The sequence below is a fragment of the Tursiops truncatus genome, chromosome 7 (genome assembly GCF_011762595.2).
Source record: "Tursiops truncatus isolate mTurTru1 chromosome 7, mTurTru1.mat.Y, whole genome shotgun sequence".
In the NCBI taxonomy this organism is placed as follows: Eukaryota; Metazoa; Chordata; class Mammalia; order Artiodactyla; family Delphinidae; genus Tursiops; species Tursiops truncatus.
Genome location: NC_047040.1, coordinates 34956519 through 34977272, shown reverse-complemented (window position 1 = coordinate 34977272; position 20754 = coordinate 34956519). Strand labels below are relative to the sequence as shown.

Here is a 20754-nt window from a genome sequence, read left to right as displayed (position 1 = left end):
TTGAAGAGCTGGGGGAAAGGAAAAAAAGAAAGAGAAGGCACGGTATTTCCTTTTCAACATTTGGGGAGTTGGTGTGAGGTAGTTTGGTGCTCAGGGGTGTAAAGGAGAACTGTGCTTAGTCTTTTGTCTAAACCCCTCTGGAGTTTGGGATTTGTTCTGCGGGCGGCAGTAGGGGATGGTGGGCAAGGTGGTGTGATCTGTGGGGAGAGAGCCTATTATGGCGTGCTTGGAGAGAGTGGAATTTATTCTTCCGAACCTTGTAACACTGCCCACTTCACCTTTCCCGAGGCATCTCTGAGGATAGGCCTGTTTTAAAGACTTGAGCTGACATCATCGCATCTTAAAAGAACTGAGCATAATTGAATTGCTGATACAAGTGGGTACTTGCATCGGGCCCGGGTCACCCACATCTCTATGGAAACACATGTTTGCTTGAAAGCCCAGCAATCAGAAGCAGAGCCTTTCAGGAGCCAGCATCGGGTCACTTTTAGAAAAAGGCATTTATTTATATTCTCGAGCTGTCAGAGACCTATGCAATGAAATAATTTCAAATTAAATAGAGAAATCAGGCCGCAGATGAATGCCTTAATAGAGCCTGCCGTGCGCCCTCCCCCTGTGCCCCCCCCCCCCCCCCCACTGTGCTCGCGGTGCCTGAGATCTGCACGTTTATTTTAGCTGTCCTTTGCTCTTTTCCGCCCGTTTGCATTCTGCTGCCTTGGGGAGGTGGTTTGGCACTTTATGCAAAAATGGTTAATCTTCATTCATACGCGTGTGCCGGTACTAAGATGGAAAATGCAAAGCCGGGCCTGCCGTAGAGCGTGCGTTGTGCTCTTCCCGGCGACTCTGTGTGTGCAGCCTGTCCAAGGGCGCACAGTCCCGATGACTCTGCTTTCTACGCAAGCACTCGGGGCTGTTGAGTCAAGATATTCTCTCAGAAAGGTCTGAAGCTTGCGTCAGCACATCTTGCCCTAGATGTGCTCAAGTGATATCCTAAGTGATTGGAAGCTTTTATCTGCCTCTGGAAGCAGGATTTTTCGAGTCAGTATTGACTGTTAATGACCTGTTTAAAGAAAACATTCAATTTTCTTTCTTCCCCCCACAAAGAACTTAGTAGGCAGTGACATTTCTAAACCAAAGGCTAACCCTGCTTTTCAAAAGGGGCAGAGACAGGGCTTTTAAATGTGAAATTTTTTTTTCCTGACATTTGCCCTTAAAATGCTTTTCAGTGAAGTTGTTCTAACAGTGGGTTTAGAACACTGAAGTGTCTTTGAATAAAAATGCAACCTTGAGATTTTTTTTCCCCCCTTCAAATTAAACAAAAAAGTTTAGGTAAGAGTCTTTATATGAAATTCATATTTCAGTCACTATTCTCTGTTTCATTGTTTATGTGTCTTCATTCCCAATAATTAAGGCAACTTTCCTCCGAGGAGCGAGGCACTGCACATGAACCTTTATTAAACTGTGGGGATTAAACCACAGAAAAAAGAGCTAAAGTACTTAGATTATGAGAGACCTCAGTAATTACAAGACCAGGTAAGGAACAGCTAAGGTAGGAGTGAAAGGGAAGAGGACACAAAATGGAAGAGAGAGAAGATTAGGCAATGGAAGAGTTAAGCAACAGAAAACCTATATGATGTTATTGATACATTTAGGCAAAGTCCCAGTTTTATAGAGGGAGCACTGTTTTCCTCTCCAGTTGGCATGTAAGTGCCCTTGACTGTGCTTAGGGGACTGGACAGTTAGTCCTTGACCAGTTTAAAGGTGATCTTTACAGAGAAATAGCCTAGTACATGGGAGACAGCACCCACGTCTTTTATTTTATTTTATTTTTAAGGTGAATTTTCAGCTTTCAGCTACCCTGGCTACTAAGGGCTTGCATCACCTCCAGGGCCCTTACAGACTTGAATACCTGAGAGCTGGAAAGGACCACAGAGGTCCTGTGCTCTGAAGGCTAGAGAAGATGCCACCCCAGAATACGGCAGTGGTGGTTCAGGACATGGTACCCCAAATATGCCGCTTTGGCGTATTGATTATTGTGAGGTGTGGGCACTTGAAAAACAGCAAATGCAGGAAGAGGCTTTCTCCGAACTCCCCTTTTCTGCTTAAAGACAGATCGTCCAAAAGGAGCTCAGTTGTCATAAATTCCCTCCCCGGGAGTTTCACCAGCCAGGGAGGATGTTGACTTTCATCGCAGGAGGGGAGGCTAGAGAATGGACACCACACTCAGCAGACTTTGTCACAAGCTACCATACCTCCATCTGTTCTTCTAAGGGCCCATTCATCTTTCCTAAAAGTCATTTATCCTCCCCTCTGCTTTTCCTGCTAAGATGGTATTTAATCCTGAATTCTAGGCCACCTCGGGGGACTTCTTCATTTTTCCCTGAGTATCTCCCATGTGTATGTGAGATATACATGTTAATAGACATTTGTTTGTTTTTCACGTATTCATCTTTTATTACAGGGGTCCCAGCTAAGAACTCAAAGGGTAGAGGGAAACTTATTTTTCTTCCTCTACCAACTCCAATCTCTTTTTCTGCAACTGAATACCTGAGGCCCTCGTGCTATACTCTGACAATCTAGAACCTTTACTCCGATGTTCCGTCAGGGCAAATGGTGGCCCACATAAACAGATGTGCAGGCTTCCCCAAGCTCTCTGTCAAAATTTCCCTGTCCTGTTTCCCATTCTCTCAGAGCACCTCTCTCTGCTAAGGGCCAAATGATGGCAGTAGAGAATGAAATAAATTAATGTGTGAAATTGCACCTTCTTCCAGAGGTGGTGGTAATGCATAAGCTGAGTAAAAATGTAGACCTCTCTTAAGAAGTTTCCCCAGGTTAGGAGCTGGCTCTCTGGGAGACTGTGGGACGCTCTGTTTTGACAGAGAGGCTTTTTGCTGCTTCTCCAATCACATCGCATAACTGACTTCCTCCCCACAAGATCAGTCCCGATTCTTCCTCTCTGAGGCAGCCATGAGAAAATGTCTCAGGATCTATGTGATCACAGCACTGTCTAGGCTGTACCAAAATCAAATACACAGGCACTTTAATTACTTTAGCTTAGAAAGATGGAGTAGTTAAACATTAGACCCTGAAATGTCCTGGAGCCTCTGGGCAACGTTGTAGGACCAGGAAAGCAGCTTGTTGGTCAAGGGCCCACTAAATGAAGCTTCTAACATTCTCATCTGAGGTAGAAGCCGCAGGAAAACAGCCATCTCTTTATAACAGGTACATTCCCTCCCATTCCTGTGAGAGTTTAGTGCTTTGCTCTGCAGTCTGTGTGCCCTGCGAATGTACAGAGCATACATCACATGCCTGACCGGCTGCAGAAGGCAACACCCGGGACCGGTTTTATCCTCCTTGCAGAGTTCTTAGTGCAATTCGTATACAATGAGCCCCGTGACTTGTTCATGATGCTTTTGAGGTGCTATCAGCCCAATGGCTCTGGGCTCCAGAGCTTCAGACTGCCTGGGGTTGAGTCCTGGCCCTGCCACTTACCGTGGGACCCGGGTTGGTTACTGAACCTCTGTGCCTCAGCTTTCACGTGTATGAAATGAAGATAATCACAGTTCCTACTTTATGGGGGGTAGGAGGGTTAAATGGATAAATATGTGTCAAGCACTTAGCAGAGTGCCTGGCACAATCTAAGTGCTCCATATTATTATTATTATTAATATGTTGGTGAAAAGACCATTCCCTAACGAAACTAGCTCCCCACCCATTTATCCATCTAGGCATCTGGAGAATCTGTTTGTTGTGTGTGGTGATTGGGATCAAAGAAGTGGCCCATTCTTAATATTCCCAGGCCAGAGACTATAAAGCAGTGGTTCTCACAGTTTGGTTTGCGTGTGTCTGAATGCCCTGGAGGGCGGGTTAGAGCACTGACTGCTGTGCCCCCCTCCCAGAGCTTCCTGATCCACTCCTTCTGGAGAGGGGCAGAGAATTTACATTTCTAACAAGTTCCCAGATGCTGCTGTTGCTGCTTCTCTGGGAATCCCACTTTAAGAGCCACTGCTCTAGGACAGCAGTTTCCAGTAGGAGTACGATGTAAGCAACATAGGCCATTTAAAATTTTCTAGTAGTAACATTAAAAAAGTAAAAAGAAATGGGTGAAGTTAATTTTAATGTTATATTTTATTTAACTCAACATGTCAAATATTATCATTTCAACACACCACTGACATAAAAATCTACTGAGACAGTTTACATTCCTTTTCTGTAGCAAGCCTTTGAAATCCAGGATGTATTTTACGCTCCCAGGACATTCTGGTTCAGACCAGCCGCATTCAAATCTGACTTTGCAAGAAAATGACCCGAGGAAGTTTCTTTTTTCTGGCCTCCACCTCCCCCCCCATACCAACTGGCATTCTCTATTTTTATGTTTTTTTATAATGGGAAAACTTTGCATAAATGACCTTGAAAAAAATTGTGAAAATCATTATTTTAAATTTTTTCTTATGTATTTCCTCTGGCTCTCTAAATTCCATTCAAGAAAAGCCATATGACATCTGAGAACAGGAAAGTCAGTCTAAGAGCAGTAATAGGTTTCAGAGAAACAAAAGTGAAACTTCATTACTGTCTACATAGTGAAACAGGAGGGAAAACGGAGATTGGTAAGTCAGAAAGCAATTGGCATTTCAATATACTGTTTTAACTTTTTGTAGTTTTTATGATTGCATGAGAAATATAAACATATACATATCTTTTTTAAACTCCTAGTTTGGTAGTTGATCAGATTGTGGTATATATTAAACTTCTCTGAATTGTATTAATTAGAAATACTGAAACAAATGTATGTGCTGGAATTTGCACTATTCAGGTGTATTTTTCATAAAGAATATTTCTTTTTTACAAACTAATAGATTTTCTGACTAGCATTAATACCTATTAAGATCTTTGCATAAGTAAGTTCAGTTTGATGGTAACTATAGTTGTGGATTATTAATTTTACACTGGAGATGTGTATAGATGATATATTGGTGATAGATAAATGGTGAAATGCTTTTCTTTGGGATTGACGTCTTTCCTAATAAGTTTCTGACTATGGAACATATATCTAAACTGGGGTGAGAGATCAATCTGAGATTTCCTAAATAAAATTTCAGTCAACAGTTTCCTTGATCTTTATTTTTCTCTAGGATATATGTAAAACTTAGATGATGTATATGTATATTTGTAATGTTATTACTGAAAGCTGAGGTGTAATTATAGGGAAAACATTTCAAACAATACCTAAGCTATTAAAATGTTGCACCAATATCAGGACTTGTATTTCTGTCTGTCTTCATTTTCTATTGATTATTTATATGCATGGGACATGTATGTGTGGATTTGAATAGTTAGGCCCCAGTAATTGGTCTGTTCTAAGAACAATTGTAGTGATAATAGGAATTAGAAACAGGTTCTCCCCCAAGAAGTCAGAGATCGTTGTACCTTTCTTATGGACTTAAAAGCTCTCGAGATCAAGCTATGTTAGAGATAGACCATCAAGCATGGTGACCAAGCGTGATGAGAAGGAAATAGGAGGTCCGTTGGCCCCAAACATGTCAACTTACTCACAGCATCAAAGGCTTCTCGGGTTAACCCAGGGGGTCTGCAGCTTTGAGGGATGGAGTTTCAAGTTGCTGAACTCTGGGCCTGTCATTTAGGAGGAGGTGACAATATATTGTTTCTTAAAGGAAAAGTTCCTTAACTATTTTTTTTTTTTTTTTTTAGTTCCTTAACTATTTAAGTTAAACAGTTGAGATTCAGATTAAGTGGATCTGGCTGTCCCGATATAGTTCATAGCAGAGAACAGAATCCCAGAAGAATAGGGGCACAGCACAGTTTCATTTTCCTAGGGGCGAGGGAGCCAGAGGAAAGGTAATGGGCATGTGATGCCATGCCAGGGCGAGGTGTGCTTCTGAATATTCTGGAAGGGCTAGTGCCAATCTGAGGTGTGGACACTCCGGAGGGGCCTTTGACACTGAAGGTCAACCTTGTCCCCGTTGTTTGTCCTTATCAATAGAACCCAATGTAACTATCTAGCCACTTAAATTCTTAATTCTTAAGGCAAATCAGATATATTTTCTATTTATATTGAAATCTTTCATTTAGTTTCCATAACTGGAGCTGTAGCTGATTTCCCAATCTCTCTGTTACATACTAGCCAGTGGAAAGCCTTGATGTGCAAAGGCCATAGGAATCCAGCTGGAAGGAATTGCCTGTAGAGATAACACACGGGGGGAAAATAAAGAGTAAAATGGACAAAGAAGAGCTCCTTACAAATTATTTTTATCTTATCTTCCCATCTGAGGAACCTGTAATAGCCCCATTCTACTCTCACAGCCAGCCTTTTCCTTCCACAATAAAAATAATATTGTAATCAATCTTACTGGCATCACAACCAAAGAAGAGTCTTCCTTGACTTAGACGCCGAAGCAATGAGAAAGGGAATTGCCAAGGAAATATATATATTCCTATGAATCTAGCTCACCATTCAGTACTGCCACTTACTCAGATCTCAGAAATTTTCTGTCCTCTGTGGAATTCCTCCCTGATTTCTCTATAGATTATAACACTCCAGCTTTAGAAAATGCTGCACACCCAAATCCTAGACATCAAAGCAAAACAAAAACAAAACGCTTTTTCTGTCAGATTTCACACATGTATAATGGCAGGAGTAGATGTGTCCGGAAGATATAGCTAATCCAGTCTAATGAGAGGAATTGTGGCTCAGATCCATCTTAACAAATTGCCCCAAGTGCTGCTGTCTCCTTTGAGCCTTCCTCCCTCCATAGCTGCAGGCTGTGTCTCTTTTCTCTGTCTTCCCCATCCTCATTCTCTCACATACATACATACACTATCACATATAGAAAAATCTATGTATACGCAGTGTATGTATACATAATGCCAGAACTTCCATTTGAATAAGAAAATCAACCATTCAAATGTCTTCAGATATCATGCTTATAGACTATCTTGCAGGCATTGTGATGACTGGTCAAAGGTTTCACATCTATGGCTTGTAAACAAAAACACCTGATTATTTGTGCTTATTCTTCACATACCATCTCTATTCACTGTTATGGATAATCAGAAAATAATCCTAATGTCTTTTACTAGTAACTCTCAGGGGCAAGAATAGTGAGAATGAAATTCAGACATTATTTGCCAGCTAGCGTTATATACTTTCTCCCTTATGCCAAGACAGAGGATATAGCATTTACCATTGGGAAGCGTTATTTAAATGGAAGGTGTATCCAGTGGGATGGGCACTCTTTGCAGAGTATATGGGAAGGAGCTGTCTTACTGGGGATTGAGTATGCAGGGTCTCCCCTGCCACCGTGCCCAAATGCATGTATCAGTGGCAATGTCATTTGGAAACTTGTAAAAATAAAATTTTACTGTTTCTAATATTTAATAATATAGTAGATAATAGTATATGGATTCCTATTTGAGTGGTAATAGAGTTAAGATTACATATTGCCAAGCTTTCATCCTGAATCAACAAAAGGTAATGGATCTGAATTTATGCTTTATTTAAGACCTAGGCTTAAAAGAAGTTTTGGTGGGGAGAAATCAGAGAATTTTTGCAAGTTATCCCTGAAATGTTATCAATTCTAGATACACTCTTTGTAGCCAAAGTCAAAAAGGTTACAAGAAAGAGTTTCAGTGGTTCCTGATTGACAAAAAGCATTAAACATGCAAATAGGTAATATATTGATATCTCGGCCTGTCTAGCTGCTAACTTCTGAACCAATCTGTTTGCCCATTGTAAGTCAGTTATGCCCTATTTCAAAAAGAGATTGAAACTATTAAAGACTTAAGATGTAGCTTCTATAATAATGGTAAGAGATTTAGACCGTATGAGAAGAAGAAAAACACCACAGCTTGATATTAAGAATACAGATCTTCTCATAGTGGGCAACTTTTCAAAGAAGATTGGACACCAAAGGCCGAAAACCTAAAGAATTTAGGAAAACAGAAGGGTTATGGGCAGTTTTAAGAGTACGTTTGAGACTACAGATCATGAATTTATGGTCATTAAAAACACGATACAGGTATATATGTGTTGATCTGGAAGAATGTTCATATATTGATAAGTGAAAACGCAAGTTTAAAAACTATTATGTGTTTCTTATGTTTTAATCTGGAACCTTTCTCTTGTTTCTTCCTGGAGTGTTTTGGTGTAGTTACATACGTGCAGGAAATTCTCAATCAGTGTTTGCTATATTGACTAGAGACTAAAAAGAACATTGGAACAGTAAAGATTGTGATGACAATGCTTAGTTAAAATAGGTACACTTTTCCTCCTCTCACCGTTTTTGACCACCTTTCTTTTACATAATAAGAAACACAGTTTAGGTGCATACCCATCTGTGTTTGTCATTTTCCATGTTGGTACAGTATGAATAAAATATTTTACATTGTCGTCTGGAGTTATCATAACATGCTTTTAGAGCGTATCTAAGACAAGTGCTTAGCTTGAAAGTATTTTTATATTCTAAATTGGTATTTATGATTATGGCTGAATGAAATTGTTTACTATATTGGAAGAGAGCATAAAAATAACACATTGAGAAATCAATTTTAAAACTTTAAAGTTAATCATTTTTTTTTCCCCTTCTTGGTAGGGCTTATTCCACTAGAAGCAAGATGGCTGAACTCAATACTCATGTGAATGTCAAGGAAAAGGTAAGGTATAGTTAAATATTGGCTTGCAGATACTCCAAACTGGATAATGTAGTCTCTAGCTAGTAAAAACTCAATTATAATGGAAGAAGGGAAAAATGGTTTGGGAGAATACATAGTAAGCTTGACACACGAGAAAACCATTCCACAGAATCATAAGTAGCATTTACTAAATGGGTGTTATGCATATTATATTCATTTTCTCATTTAGTCTTGACTATAATGCCATGTAGTTAATTTCATTTTACAGAGGATGGAATTGAGACACAGAGAAGGTAAGTACTTTGCCTGAGGTCACATAGCTAGGAAGCAACAGAGCTGGGATCTGAACCCAGCAGTGCTATTCTACAGTTCATACTCTTAGCCACCATGCTGGGTTCCATCTAAGAGCGGGGGTATTATGCTACATCTCCAGAAACAGCCTCGTAGAGATATCCAAAGCATTCCCTAGTGGTCGTGCTGGGTAGCCTTTACAGTTTCTTTCAACACTGAGGGCTCATGACTCTGAAAATCCCCCCTCCTCGTTATTCGTTGGAGGCTGAGTGCACTTCAGAGCCGTTCCAAGTCTTGTCCTCCTCTGTGAATTTTCTCCGCTTAGGGTCACAACCCCTCCCTTGCCATATATGCTCCCTTGCACTGTTAGCTCTTAAATGATCATACACTGTAGACCCCATGAGACCAGGGAGTTAAATTTGTCCAAGCCATTCATCTGGCACCAGGGGAGCTGAGGCCCTGGAAGGGGTTCGTCCATGGTCACACAGCAAAGTGAGAGAGCCTCACCTGGAACTCACTCCAGCCTCCCACAGGGCCACCTCCCACCTCCATTAGGCTAACTACTTGGGGGCCATAGGTTGTCTTTCATCTCTTTGTATCCCCACAGTGCCTAAAACCCTGAGTGAAGGATGAGAGAAGTAACATTACTGGAATCCTCAGTAATTTTTCTTTCCTTTAGCCAAGATGTAGCAGACTCCTGTTTTGTCCCAAACACTGTCTGGATGCTGACGATGTGGCACTGAACATGTAGATGAGGTTCCTGCTCCCATGGAGCTTGTTTTCTAAGGCAGGGAAACAGAAAGTAAACACAAGAACATATAAATGAACACGATCATTTCATATAGTGATGTCTACGATGAGGAAAATACAGCAGGGCGGCACGGGCAGGTGGCTACTTTAGATGGGGTTGATTGGGGCAGCCCTCTCAGAGGAGGTGATATTTGAGCTGAGATAGAGAAAATAGGAAAGAAACACCATGCAGTGATCCAAGGACAGAGCATTCCAGGTAGATAAGCAAAAGCAGGTGCCTGAGGAAGACTGAAGTTCATCGTGTTTGAAGAGCTAGTGGTTGAGTGGCCGGTGTGGCCAGAGTGTGGTAGGCAGAGGGATGGTGATGGGAGATGAGGGCAGAGAGTACGCCGGGAACCGGAATTGGTAGAATACTGACTCTTCACCTGTCTCCTCAACCTCCACAGCATCCAGGGGTGGAAGCCAGGGTTTCACAAACTTGGATGAAAACAAACATGAATTTTCATCTTTACTCGTATCTAAATGAAATTTAGCATTTTCTTCAATCATGAATCTAGGCAAGGGAGAAAAACAACCCACAGGAGTAGCAGGAGTACCTGTGACTTTCACAACTAGAAATCACAGGTGTCTTCATATCAAATTACATTTGTTGCAGATATCCTGAAGAGCTGTTTGTTGATCACTACTTCAAAATTACTGTAATTACAGAACCTGCCGCTATGTTGTGTTATTTGATATTGACAGAGAAGCACGTACATTACTGTAGCATAAAATTTTTTATTAATATTTTAATGTTATTTCAATATGAGTGGTTTCCTCTGTAATCGTGTATGTTTTATTTAAACATTATTCTGAGAGGGACCCCCGAGGCTTCACCAGACTGCCAAAGGGGGTCTGTGCCCCAGAAGGTTTAGAAGCTGAGACAGAAACATGTAGGGTTTTATTCAAAGGGCAAAAGTAGCCGTTGAAAGGAATTAAGCAGGAACATGACTTATGGTATATTTTTAAAACCTCCCCCAGCTTTGCCAGCTGCTGTACTACTTATTTTATAGATCTTCATATTAAATAACTTTTCTGTTTGAGGAGGACACAGAAGCTTGAGATAAAGTGGTTTGGTCAAAGTCAGAGTCTCAGGGAATATGAAAGAGCAAGGATTCAAACTCAGCTCTGTCTGGTTCTAAAGCTCATGCTCTTTCCACTGTATTACTGCTTCCCAGAGTTTTCCACTAAAATAACCCCAGGGCACAGAAGAACAAACTTGCTACTTTGGGACAGGGTCAAAACCAACTTCCACATATAATTTCTTTGGAGTCTTCTGTGTGATCTTAAAAATGGATGCAATTTTTTTATCCATTGTATTCCGTAATATATTCCATATATTATGTTAATACAGAACTGTTTTCACTTATCGACCATTGAGCAAACAGTGGCAGAAGTCTGGGCCCTTTTACATTGTGGCTTCGTGTTCTCTGTGACTCACAGTCATACACTCGGGTGAGACTGTGTGTTCCCAGTTTGAGAAGCTGGGTCCGGCACCACAGTGCTGACCAAATATTGGCCCCTTTCCAAATATCTGTTGATGGATGGGTTGAACAGCTCCTAAAGTTGGGTTATGGGAAGGAAAAGCACTTTAAAGAATCAGTCATAGTAATTGATTCCCTGCAAAACATGGCCAGTGGACAGACCAATATGGTAGGCTCAAGCAGATAGAGTGTCTTATTCAAAACAGAGGTGGCCTCGAGCCAAAATGGGGAAGGAGGCTGATCCGTGATCTCACAGACCACAGAGGTTCAGTGTGAATGCTCCGTTGCATGGGCTCAGGCGCCACATTCATCCACTTGTCATGACCAGTGTCACGTACACGTACGAAGAGTAACAGGAGATGGTGTTTTTGCCATTGCACTTCAGTAACTTATCAAAATGTTGGCATCGTTTTGAAAGAGGGTGATGTTTAAGTTGTAAATATTATCCATCTGCATGACAATGGAAGTAAAGCTCCTCTAACTCAGTTAGTAAATTCCATCTTCCCGTATCAAAAGGTTAATAGATTTCTCAGCTCAATAAAATAAATCATAATAAACAACAGAAAATTCTGATCATTTGTAATTTTACATTGATTTATTTTCGTACTTTTATTTCCTTTAGTGATTAGCTTTTATGGCCTTTTTATGATTAGTTTGTTTCCCAATCTGCCACACAGCAATGACATTTTAGTTCTGAAAATTAAGAATAATAACTGTTATGTCTTAAGTTATAAATTATAAGCTTTTAAAGATGTGAGAACAGATCCGTATGGTGTTTTTATACACTAGCTAGTCAAGCACTGTGGGAAATTAAATACTCAGTAAAAGTCTTGCAGTGAAAAGAGTTCATCAGTTATCTCTAGTGGGTCCACTGTTGGATGAATTGGAAAGGAAGAGGTGCTTGGGTGAGAGAATCATTTCTGTCCTCATGCAGCTTAACTTAAGGTCTCTCATATCCAAGACAACTGAAATTTACAGTTGACACTCTTTGTGACTCTTTTAAAGTATCTCTATATTATTGGACTATAACTGAAAGGATTTAAATTGGAAATATCCTTGAAGTCAAAGTTTGATCTCCTTAGGAGTGTGACATCCATCCTCTGTGTGAGCTGACCCTGTTTACATTTCCACCTTTATCAGTAGCCACTTCTCTACTCTCCCTTCAACACAGCCATCCTGACCATGAATGTTGCTGCCTCCAGGCTTTTGCAAAGGTAGTTTCCTCTCTCTGGGACATCCTCCACGGGGACCGACCCTCACTCACCTCCCTTTGAGGAAGCCTTTCAGATGGCTCCTTTCTCTGCCCTCCTGCCCCTCCTGAATTATTGGCCCTTCCTCTGTTCTCCTTTGTGCTTCAGTGAGGCTCTCTGCCTTCTGCCTCCATACCATGATTGTTAGTGGTCTGTCTCCCCAAGGGAGATTGTGTGCTCCTTGGGGGCAGGCACTGGGCCTTTCTCATCTTCGTACTCTTGGGTTTGACACATAGTTGACCCCAGGTCGAGTTAGATAAATGAATGGATAACGAATGAATGAACACGCCTGCTTGAATCGTTACATTCTTTAGGGACAGATTTCCCATTCACGATATTTTGCAAAACCTCAAGCCTTCTTGAAAACTGAAATGTAGGTTAATGGAAGTGTCATCTCATTTTAGTACTCTCTTTGCTATTAAATAAAGCAAGTTTTAAATTGCTTCTAAAAACAAGCTTAGGTTACTTAGGTTGACTACCTGTGGTTCTGCAGAAAAGCAGCGTCTTTATGAGATGGTTATCAAATACTGGTGGTCTCAGGTAGGTTTTGCCAATAACAGATGAGGTCCTTTGGTGAGTAACCAGTCATATCCCACTGTACCCCCTCCAAAAAAAAAAGAAAAAAATCTCCATATCTCATTTTATTAAGGAAAGATACCAGAACAAAATCTTCAGGCTAATCAGGGATCCTATATTTAGGGCCAATTCAATTTCTACAGCTCTTTTCTAAGTAACGGATTTTTTTAAAAGAGATTTAACACTAGAACCTCGTAGATGATTTGAGGATAGGGCTCAGTAGTGACTATTACATTATTCTCATGTGAAGCACTAGGGTACCAACCTAAATTGATTTATAAAGTTTCAGATGTAATTCTCAACTGAGTAAGAAAGGATTATTGGAACTGTCATGCACGAAATAACATTTTCAGTCAGATATTTTCATGCATTATTGTAAATCAGTTTAAATAGAATACAATTCAGCAGTACAATTTGGTGACGGAAAGCCAAGGGGATCCTTGTTTGTAAAACGGGATTACAAATGGAGTTACAAAATAATATTTGCTGAATGTCTAGTTATGGTCTGATAATTAATTCCAACAAAAAGCGATCCTTAAGCCACTGTAGGACACCAAGTATGCTTGGGAAGTGATCTCCAGCAAGGTAAAGTCATGGAAGGAGATTGGAGTTTGGAGACAGCAGCAGAGATAAGTAGCTCCCTGATTACTAGCTGAGCAGCCTAGAGCAAATCACTTAACTTCTCTGGGCCTCAGTTTTCTAATCTGTAGATTGGACATGAAAACAAAACCTACCTGACAAAATCATCAAATACAGTAATAAAAGTAGAGCTGCTTTATGAGCTCTTAATCCTATAAACTATAAAGGATCTGGGGGAGCTCATCTGTGTATTTTACAATTGAAAAATGGAAAAGGAGCCTTAGTTAATGTTTTTTTAGTAACTAAAAATATAAATTCACATAGAACTGAGATTAGAAAGAAAACACAATTAAAAACCCGCAAGAGAGAGAGAACATAAAACTGGACTTGACTTTTTAAAACTTTTATAGCTATTGCTGAGCCTCACAAAAAATAAGTGAGATTAGAAAATATGATGATATGGAAATGGGGAATCACTTAGTCTATAATATCCTCCCTGCAATGTGCCACTTATTATGAATAGCTTTTTTTTTTTTTTTTGCGGTACACGGGCCTCTCACTGTTGTGGCCTCTCCCGTTGCGGAGCACAGGCTCTGGACGCGCAGGCTCAGCGACCATGGCTCACGGGCCCAGCCGCTCCACGGCATGTGGGATCTTCCCGGACCGGGGCACGAACCCGCGTCCCCTGCATCGGCAGGCGGACTGTCAACCACTGCGCCACCAGGGAAGCCCTATGAATAGCTTTTTGAGCTGTTAAAGTTATGGAGGTAAATTGGGTTGTAAACAATATTCATATAGACTCATTAAAATGGAGGAGGAAGACTAGACAAGGGGAGAGGAACCTTTCGTCCACCGTGGGAACAGGGAGGGGCCATCTCAACATTTGTGCAGGTGACTGACATAGACTCTGTGTCCTGGAGTCTGTCCTCAACAGGTGGACAGATGTCCCATTTTATTTTATTTTTTCCTGTAACTGTCTTGATTTATGTTTTATAAAGTACTGAAATATGGTTCAAGTCTTTATGTGGGGGAGTATTGTCAGAAAAACCCAAGAGTTTGATTAAAGAGATTTTTACCAGGATCAGAGAAAGTACAAAAGAAACCCATCATCAAGCATCTTTAAAATATTAACTCCATTTAATAGTGAACTCATTTTATGGGCTGTGGGACAAGTTTTAATGATATGCAGTTGTTTTTAAAGACCAAACCATGCAAGCTTTGGAGCGAATCTTAATTTCATGATTTTGTACGAGTGTTTAGGTCAGTTTAACCCAGTCCTTGGATTCCAACAGCAAAAACACAAACCACACACACAGCTTTTAGGTTTCACCATGAATAGGTTCTTGTCATCATTTTCTCATAGGAAAGGGTCATTAAATTTCCCTTTCAAAGAACGGAGAAACATTGGCAATAGTTATTGCCTAACGCTTATGTACAGAACTGCTGTTATTGTTGCTTGGCAACTAGAAGAGATCTGACAAGGAGTCTAAAGGAACTGAATGAATAAATGGAAATGTCAGCATCAGTTTCTGCAGATAAGAAGAAATTTACTATTGTAGGATTAGCATCACATTGTTTTTTTTCCCCAAGCTACACAATTGGAATTCACAGTGTTTCTGTTCTGCTTCTCCTGCCCTCCCGCCCCCGCTGCTTCCAGCCTTTCATCATAGACCCTTTTGCACTCTGGCTGAGAGTTACATACGAGGTAGAGGGTTAATGCTAAACAATACAAGAGCATGTCAAAATTAAAACCTCTGGTGACAGGAAAAAAGTTACCTCTGTTGGCAATCCCTTGGAATTTATGTGTACTTTACCAATATTCTAGTTATTTTTCACAATGATCCTTCATATTAAATTATCCACTTTTTACAATTTTTTTAAAAAAATGATAAAGCTGCAATGGTTTCTTCTCTTCTGACCTTGAGCATTAAAAATCTATCCAGATGGGGCTTCCCTGGTGGCACAGTGGTTGAGAGTCTGCCTGCCGATGCAGGGGATACGGGTTCGTGCCCCGGTCCGGGAAGATCCCACATGCCGCAAAGCTGGCTGGGCCTGCGTGTCTGGAGCCTGTGCTCCGCAACGGGAGAGGCCACAACAGTGAGAGGCCCACGTACAGCAAAAAAAAAAAAAAAAAAAAAAAAAAAAAAAAATCTATCCAGATGGATTAGATAGGTAGTTAGGTAGATTGATTGAGTCACCACTTAACAGTATACTGCTTGTATTATTATTATTATGTTAAAACAACTTTTTCTCTGTGATTTATCCACAACTTGATTACAAGCTCCTTATAAGCACAAATGGGTTTTCAATTTATTTGTGTACTCAATAGCTCCTATAATAGTAATATCATAGAATTTATGCCCCCAAAATACTTGTTAATCAATATTTAGTCAAATAACTGAGCCAAGATTCTATAATGGTGATTCTCAGCCAGGAGGAAGAAAGGAGAAGAAAGTGGAGCATGCCTCCCTGTGTTGGGACGAGCATTAGAATGTCAGTAGGGAAAAGATGGGAGTAATTAGAAAAAGCATATTTGTGTTCTTTTGAGTCTCCAAGAGCAGAGGCCAAGGTGGGATTAGATGATTAAGAGGTGCCTTGGAAAAAAAAAAAAAAAAAAGAGGTGCCTTGGGGGTGGAGGCAGGTGCTTGTAAAAGAGAAAGGGGAGGAAGGATGTGCGGGCAGGGAGAGTCTGCAGACTGCCAAGCATGCAGGTCTGCCGTAGCTGAAAGAAGGAGAAGGGAAAAAAAATTGGGTGAGAAGAGTCTCCCTGGGCAGTGCAGTTCTAAGAAGGTTTGTGCAGGTCGATGGGGAGCCTTCATTCCCCGGCTGGGGAGCTCCCATATCCCTCAGAAATGAGCTTTCACTAGCACCCCCTACCTGAACCATTGACTGGGTGCATCCTCGGTGGAGTGAGGCTTGGGTGGACCCAGAGGGACGGTAGCTAGGCTGTCCAGTCAACGCTGTTTCCCACAGAGGGAGATTTCTGTGCCACCACAATATTTGAGAGTATAACAAAATTTTATGTTTAAAAAGGAAATTGAAATATCTATTTTGGAATTCAATCATATAAGAGAAAGCATGAGATTTTAAAATTTTTTAATAAAAATTTCAAGAACCTCTGTTAATTAGTAAATTAAAATACAAACTCTAGAATTTCCCTTCCCTTAGCAAGGTGAGCCATACTGCCACTAGTATAGGGAGTCGTCTTAACTTCTAGGGCAAAGGATAATTTAGGAGTCTTATTTTCTATCAGAAGTATACTCTCTAACCACATTTAAGGAAACAAAGGGACATTAATTTTACTGAAAAACTGTGTGTCCTTTGGTACATTGTGGAACCTCACGGGGCTTCAGTTTCCTTATCCGCCAAATGCGGGGTCTCCTTTATGTAGAGGATCTCCAGAATCCTTTCCAGCTCTAATATTGGATGAATCCATGGTCTTTTCCACCTCACAGGCCCCATAAAAGACTGAAAACGGGAACTGTATCATGGATCAGAGAACCTGGGGGCAGCCTTAGTCCTGATACAAATCGCTGCCTCAATTTGAATGTGGTACACAACCTGTCCAGGAACTGAGGTTCCTCGTTTAAAAAAAAAAAAAAAAGCGTCTTCCCTGGTGGCGCAGTGGTTGAGAGTCCACCTGTCAATGCAGGGGACACGGGTTCGTGCCCTGGTCCGGGAAGATCCCACATGCCGCGGAGCGGCTGGGCCCATGAGCCATGGCCGCTGAGCCTGGGCGTCCGGAGCCTGTGCTCCGCAACAGGAGAGGCCACAACAGTGAGAGGCCCGCGTACCGCAAAAAAAAAATAAAATAAAATAAATTTGATTAAACTATTTATAAGGTACATTTATGGCTCACTGGTATGTCATTTCTGATGCCTCCCTGTCTACAGACCCTTCAGAACTCTGCTGCTCAGTTCTTGAAGATAACTATCAACAAAACTGTACTGAAATGATGATTGAGGAGCAATGCTATACTTTAAAGTTAACCTTTTTCTTTTTTCAATTGTGGTAAGAGTGTTTAACAGGAGATTATTCTCTTTAAGTGTCACTGTGATGTTGTTAACTCTAGCACAGTATTGCCCAGCAGATGTCTAGAACTTAATTAAACTGCATAACTGAAACGTTATACCATTGAACAACAACTCCCCATTTCCTTTTCCCCCAGCCCCTGACAATCACTGTTCTTACTCTCTGCTTCTGTGAGTTTGACTATGTTAGATACCTCATATAAGTGGAATCATGCAGTATTTGTCCTGTGTCTGGCTTATCTCACTTAGCATAATGTCCTCAAGGTTTATCTGTGTTGTTGCATGTGAGAGGATTTCCTTCTTTTTAAGGCTGAATAGTATTCCATTGTGTGTATATACCACATTTTCTTTACCTACTCATCCATGGACATTTGTTCATGCTTGGTTGATGTTTTTATTGGGTCAAATTGTAATTGTAGCTATTCAACTAAGGCTGAATCCACAAACTAGTTTTAACCCTTTTTACTGCCTTTAGAGAAAAAGCAAACAAGCTCATAAAATCATTGGGAAAACAAGATCTGGTCAAACAGATCATAATGTTTACTGATGTAAAGTCACCATGCTTTTTTAAATTGGTCAGACCTGTTAAAATAAAAAAATGATATGTGGGTGAACAACAACACTTGCCCTAAGGAGAGAGCATGTTCCTGGTTTCCATGGTGGTGAGATGGCCTCCTTCCTTCATGCCACAGTGAAGAAATACCCAAGATTGGTATAATTTAGAGATTAACCAAACTCCTTTGTTCAGGTATTGACTAAGAGGTAACTAACTCCCTTATTTGGTATTGATTAAAGGGTAATAGTGACTTGTACTTTCATGGTACTCTTTATCTGAAGAGTTCTGTGACTGAGCAGGGGGAAAAAACCCACAGGGAGAGTAGATGTCAATAATTAGCTTCCCCCCTCAAGTTCCAAAGTAAGTGAGGAAATATTTTTACTGAATATTCTAAGTTAGAAGCAGAAGATAAACTAAAAATATCTTACTATTCTGATTAAAATACCAAAACCAAAATGCCTTGTAAAAATAAAATTCCCTTTTTCTTTTTGTCTTCACTAATAAATCCAAATATGGATTTCATCAGAGAAAATAGCTCAACAGAACATTTACCTAAGTCCTAATACTGTGTGGGTATAAAAGGCTGGCTGAAAATAGACTTCCAATGGACTCAGAGACTCACCCTACCTAAATTATGTGCAGGTCTAACTGGTAGTTCTGGGAAAATATGAAGAAGAATAAAGCACAGTTATGGAGAACGTGCAGGTATACACTGAATACATGCTAGTAGCTAAGTGACTGAAATGTGTATTAAGTCCATTGCTTGTCTTAATATAGATTAGAAGGGCAGCTGCTACTAATAGCAACCATTTGAGATAAACATTAAACCTACGTGTGCCAGATTAAAGATGAGAATTCTGATATGAAAAATGTGTCATGGACTAAATTAAAACATTTAAGACACTTTATCTGATTTTAATTTTACTATTTCTTGACATAGGAGAAGCATTCATTTAAGTATCAGATACTCAACAAGTCAATTTATCAGGCTTATTTCTAGGAATTAGAGAAGTTATATAACTTCTTTAAGCTATCAGTTTTCATTTAGTATTGTAACTGTTACCTTAATTTGCTTTTTTTTCTGCCCTCAAATGCTCAGTGACTTGAGAAAGTATGGACTGTGAATTGATGGAAAGAAGTCTGGGTTGTTGTTGCTTTAACCCTTTGAGCCAGATTGTATTCTTCAATGGCTATAAAATATCTCCCCCATTAAGAGGTGGGGTCTGAGCCCCTCCCCTTAACATTGGGTAGGCTTTTGGAACTGGTTGACCAGGATAGTGGAAGGAAGTGACTCTCTGTGGCTTTCACAGTGGGTGATTGAGCTTCTTCCTCACTAGTTGGGCCACTTGTGTTGGAACTCTGGGCAGCCATGTAAACAATCTGACTGTTCTCAGGCCACCATGCTTTGAGGAAGCCCAGACTTAGCCCATAAGGACCACGTGGAGAAGACCTGAGAATAGTACATGAAGAGAGAGATGGCCAGCCGGACCTCAGCTGCACCTCCCCCACTATACCAGCTGCTCTCTCTGCCTGCATGAAAGACCCCAAGGTAGACCCACTCAGCCGAACTCCTCTTGAACTTCTGACCCACAGAAACGTTGAAAAATTACAATTGATTGTTGTTTTAAGCCACAGAGTTTTGGGGTGACTTGTTATGCAGCACTAAATAACTGGAATACCCTCTCAAAAATTAAAACTGTTCAAACTAGAACTGATATTTTTAAAATGACGATGTTGCCTAAATAATACAGAGGCGTGGATGTTTGCATGCAGGTAAATTAGTAAATAGGTGAGCAGCTATACCTGAAAAGAGGTCTGTCCTAGTAGCCACCTTCTTTTCTCTTCTTTCCACACTATCCCTTAGCTTCCAAGCCTCCCCTTATATCTCTCACTCGCGGTTTTCAATTCAGAGTGGACATTAGAACCACTAGGAAAACTTTAAAAAATAGTGAATGTCCAGGCCCATATTTAATTGGTTGAGGTGGGACCCGGATGTAGGTACATTTTAAAACTCACCAGGTGATTTCCAGTTTGCAGCCAGGGCTGAGAGCCACTGTTAGATGCTGACAGTGCCCAAATCTGTATCCCTGGCTCAGTTCTTCCTTGGAGCTGCAGATTCATAGATTCGACTGTTCTCTAGATGTCTGGACGTGGATGCCTCCCAGCCCCCTCAAGCAGAAGGTTCCATTTTCACCACTACTTCTTTTCTCAGGAAATGACAGTGCTATCGACAAAAATGCTCAAGCCAGACACCCAGGAGTCATCCAGATTCCTTCACCTTCCGTCTTCCTCATTCCTCGCGACACAAATCAGTCACTTCCCCCCAAGTAATTTGTGAGTCCTTCTCTCCACTGCTCCATCTTGGTCTACTTTCTCTCCCCTTGATACTGTATTAGAATCCTAACCGGCGTCCATTTGCTCTCCTCCAACTCATCCACATAGAAACCACAGTGACCTTCTTAAATACGCAAACATCACACTCCTCCTCTGAGTAGGTCCCTCCAGTGGCCGCCTTTAGGATAAGGCACAGAACATAAGATGGCTCGCAG

At 40.8% G+C, this 20754-nt stretch overlaps 1 protein-coding gene across 6 annotated transcripts in view; it reads left to right on the top strand.

Annotated features, from left to right (window-relative positions):
• Positions 1 to 20754, top strand: part of SPATS2L (spermatogenesis associated serine rich 2 like) — a 169421-nt gene that overhangs the window by 75230 nt on the left and 73437 nt on the right. For 4 of the 6 annotated variants that reach the window (XM_019939192.3, XM_019939191.3, XM_019939196.3 and 1 more), the window contains exon 3: positions 8610 to 8670. In XM_019939192.3, coding sequence (XP_019794751.1) covers positions 8632 to 8670 — 39 coding nt within the window. In that variant the 5' untranslated portion in view covers positions 8610 to 8631. Of the gene's footprint in view, positions 1 to 4547; positions 4608 to 8609; positions 8671 to 19599; positions 19755 to 20754 lie in introns of those variants that run through there. The other 2 variants (XM_073807430.1, XM_073807429.1) reach the window with 2 other exon arrangements.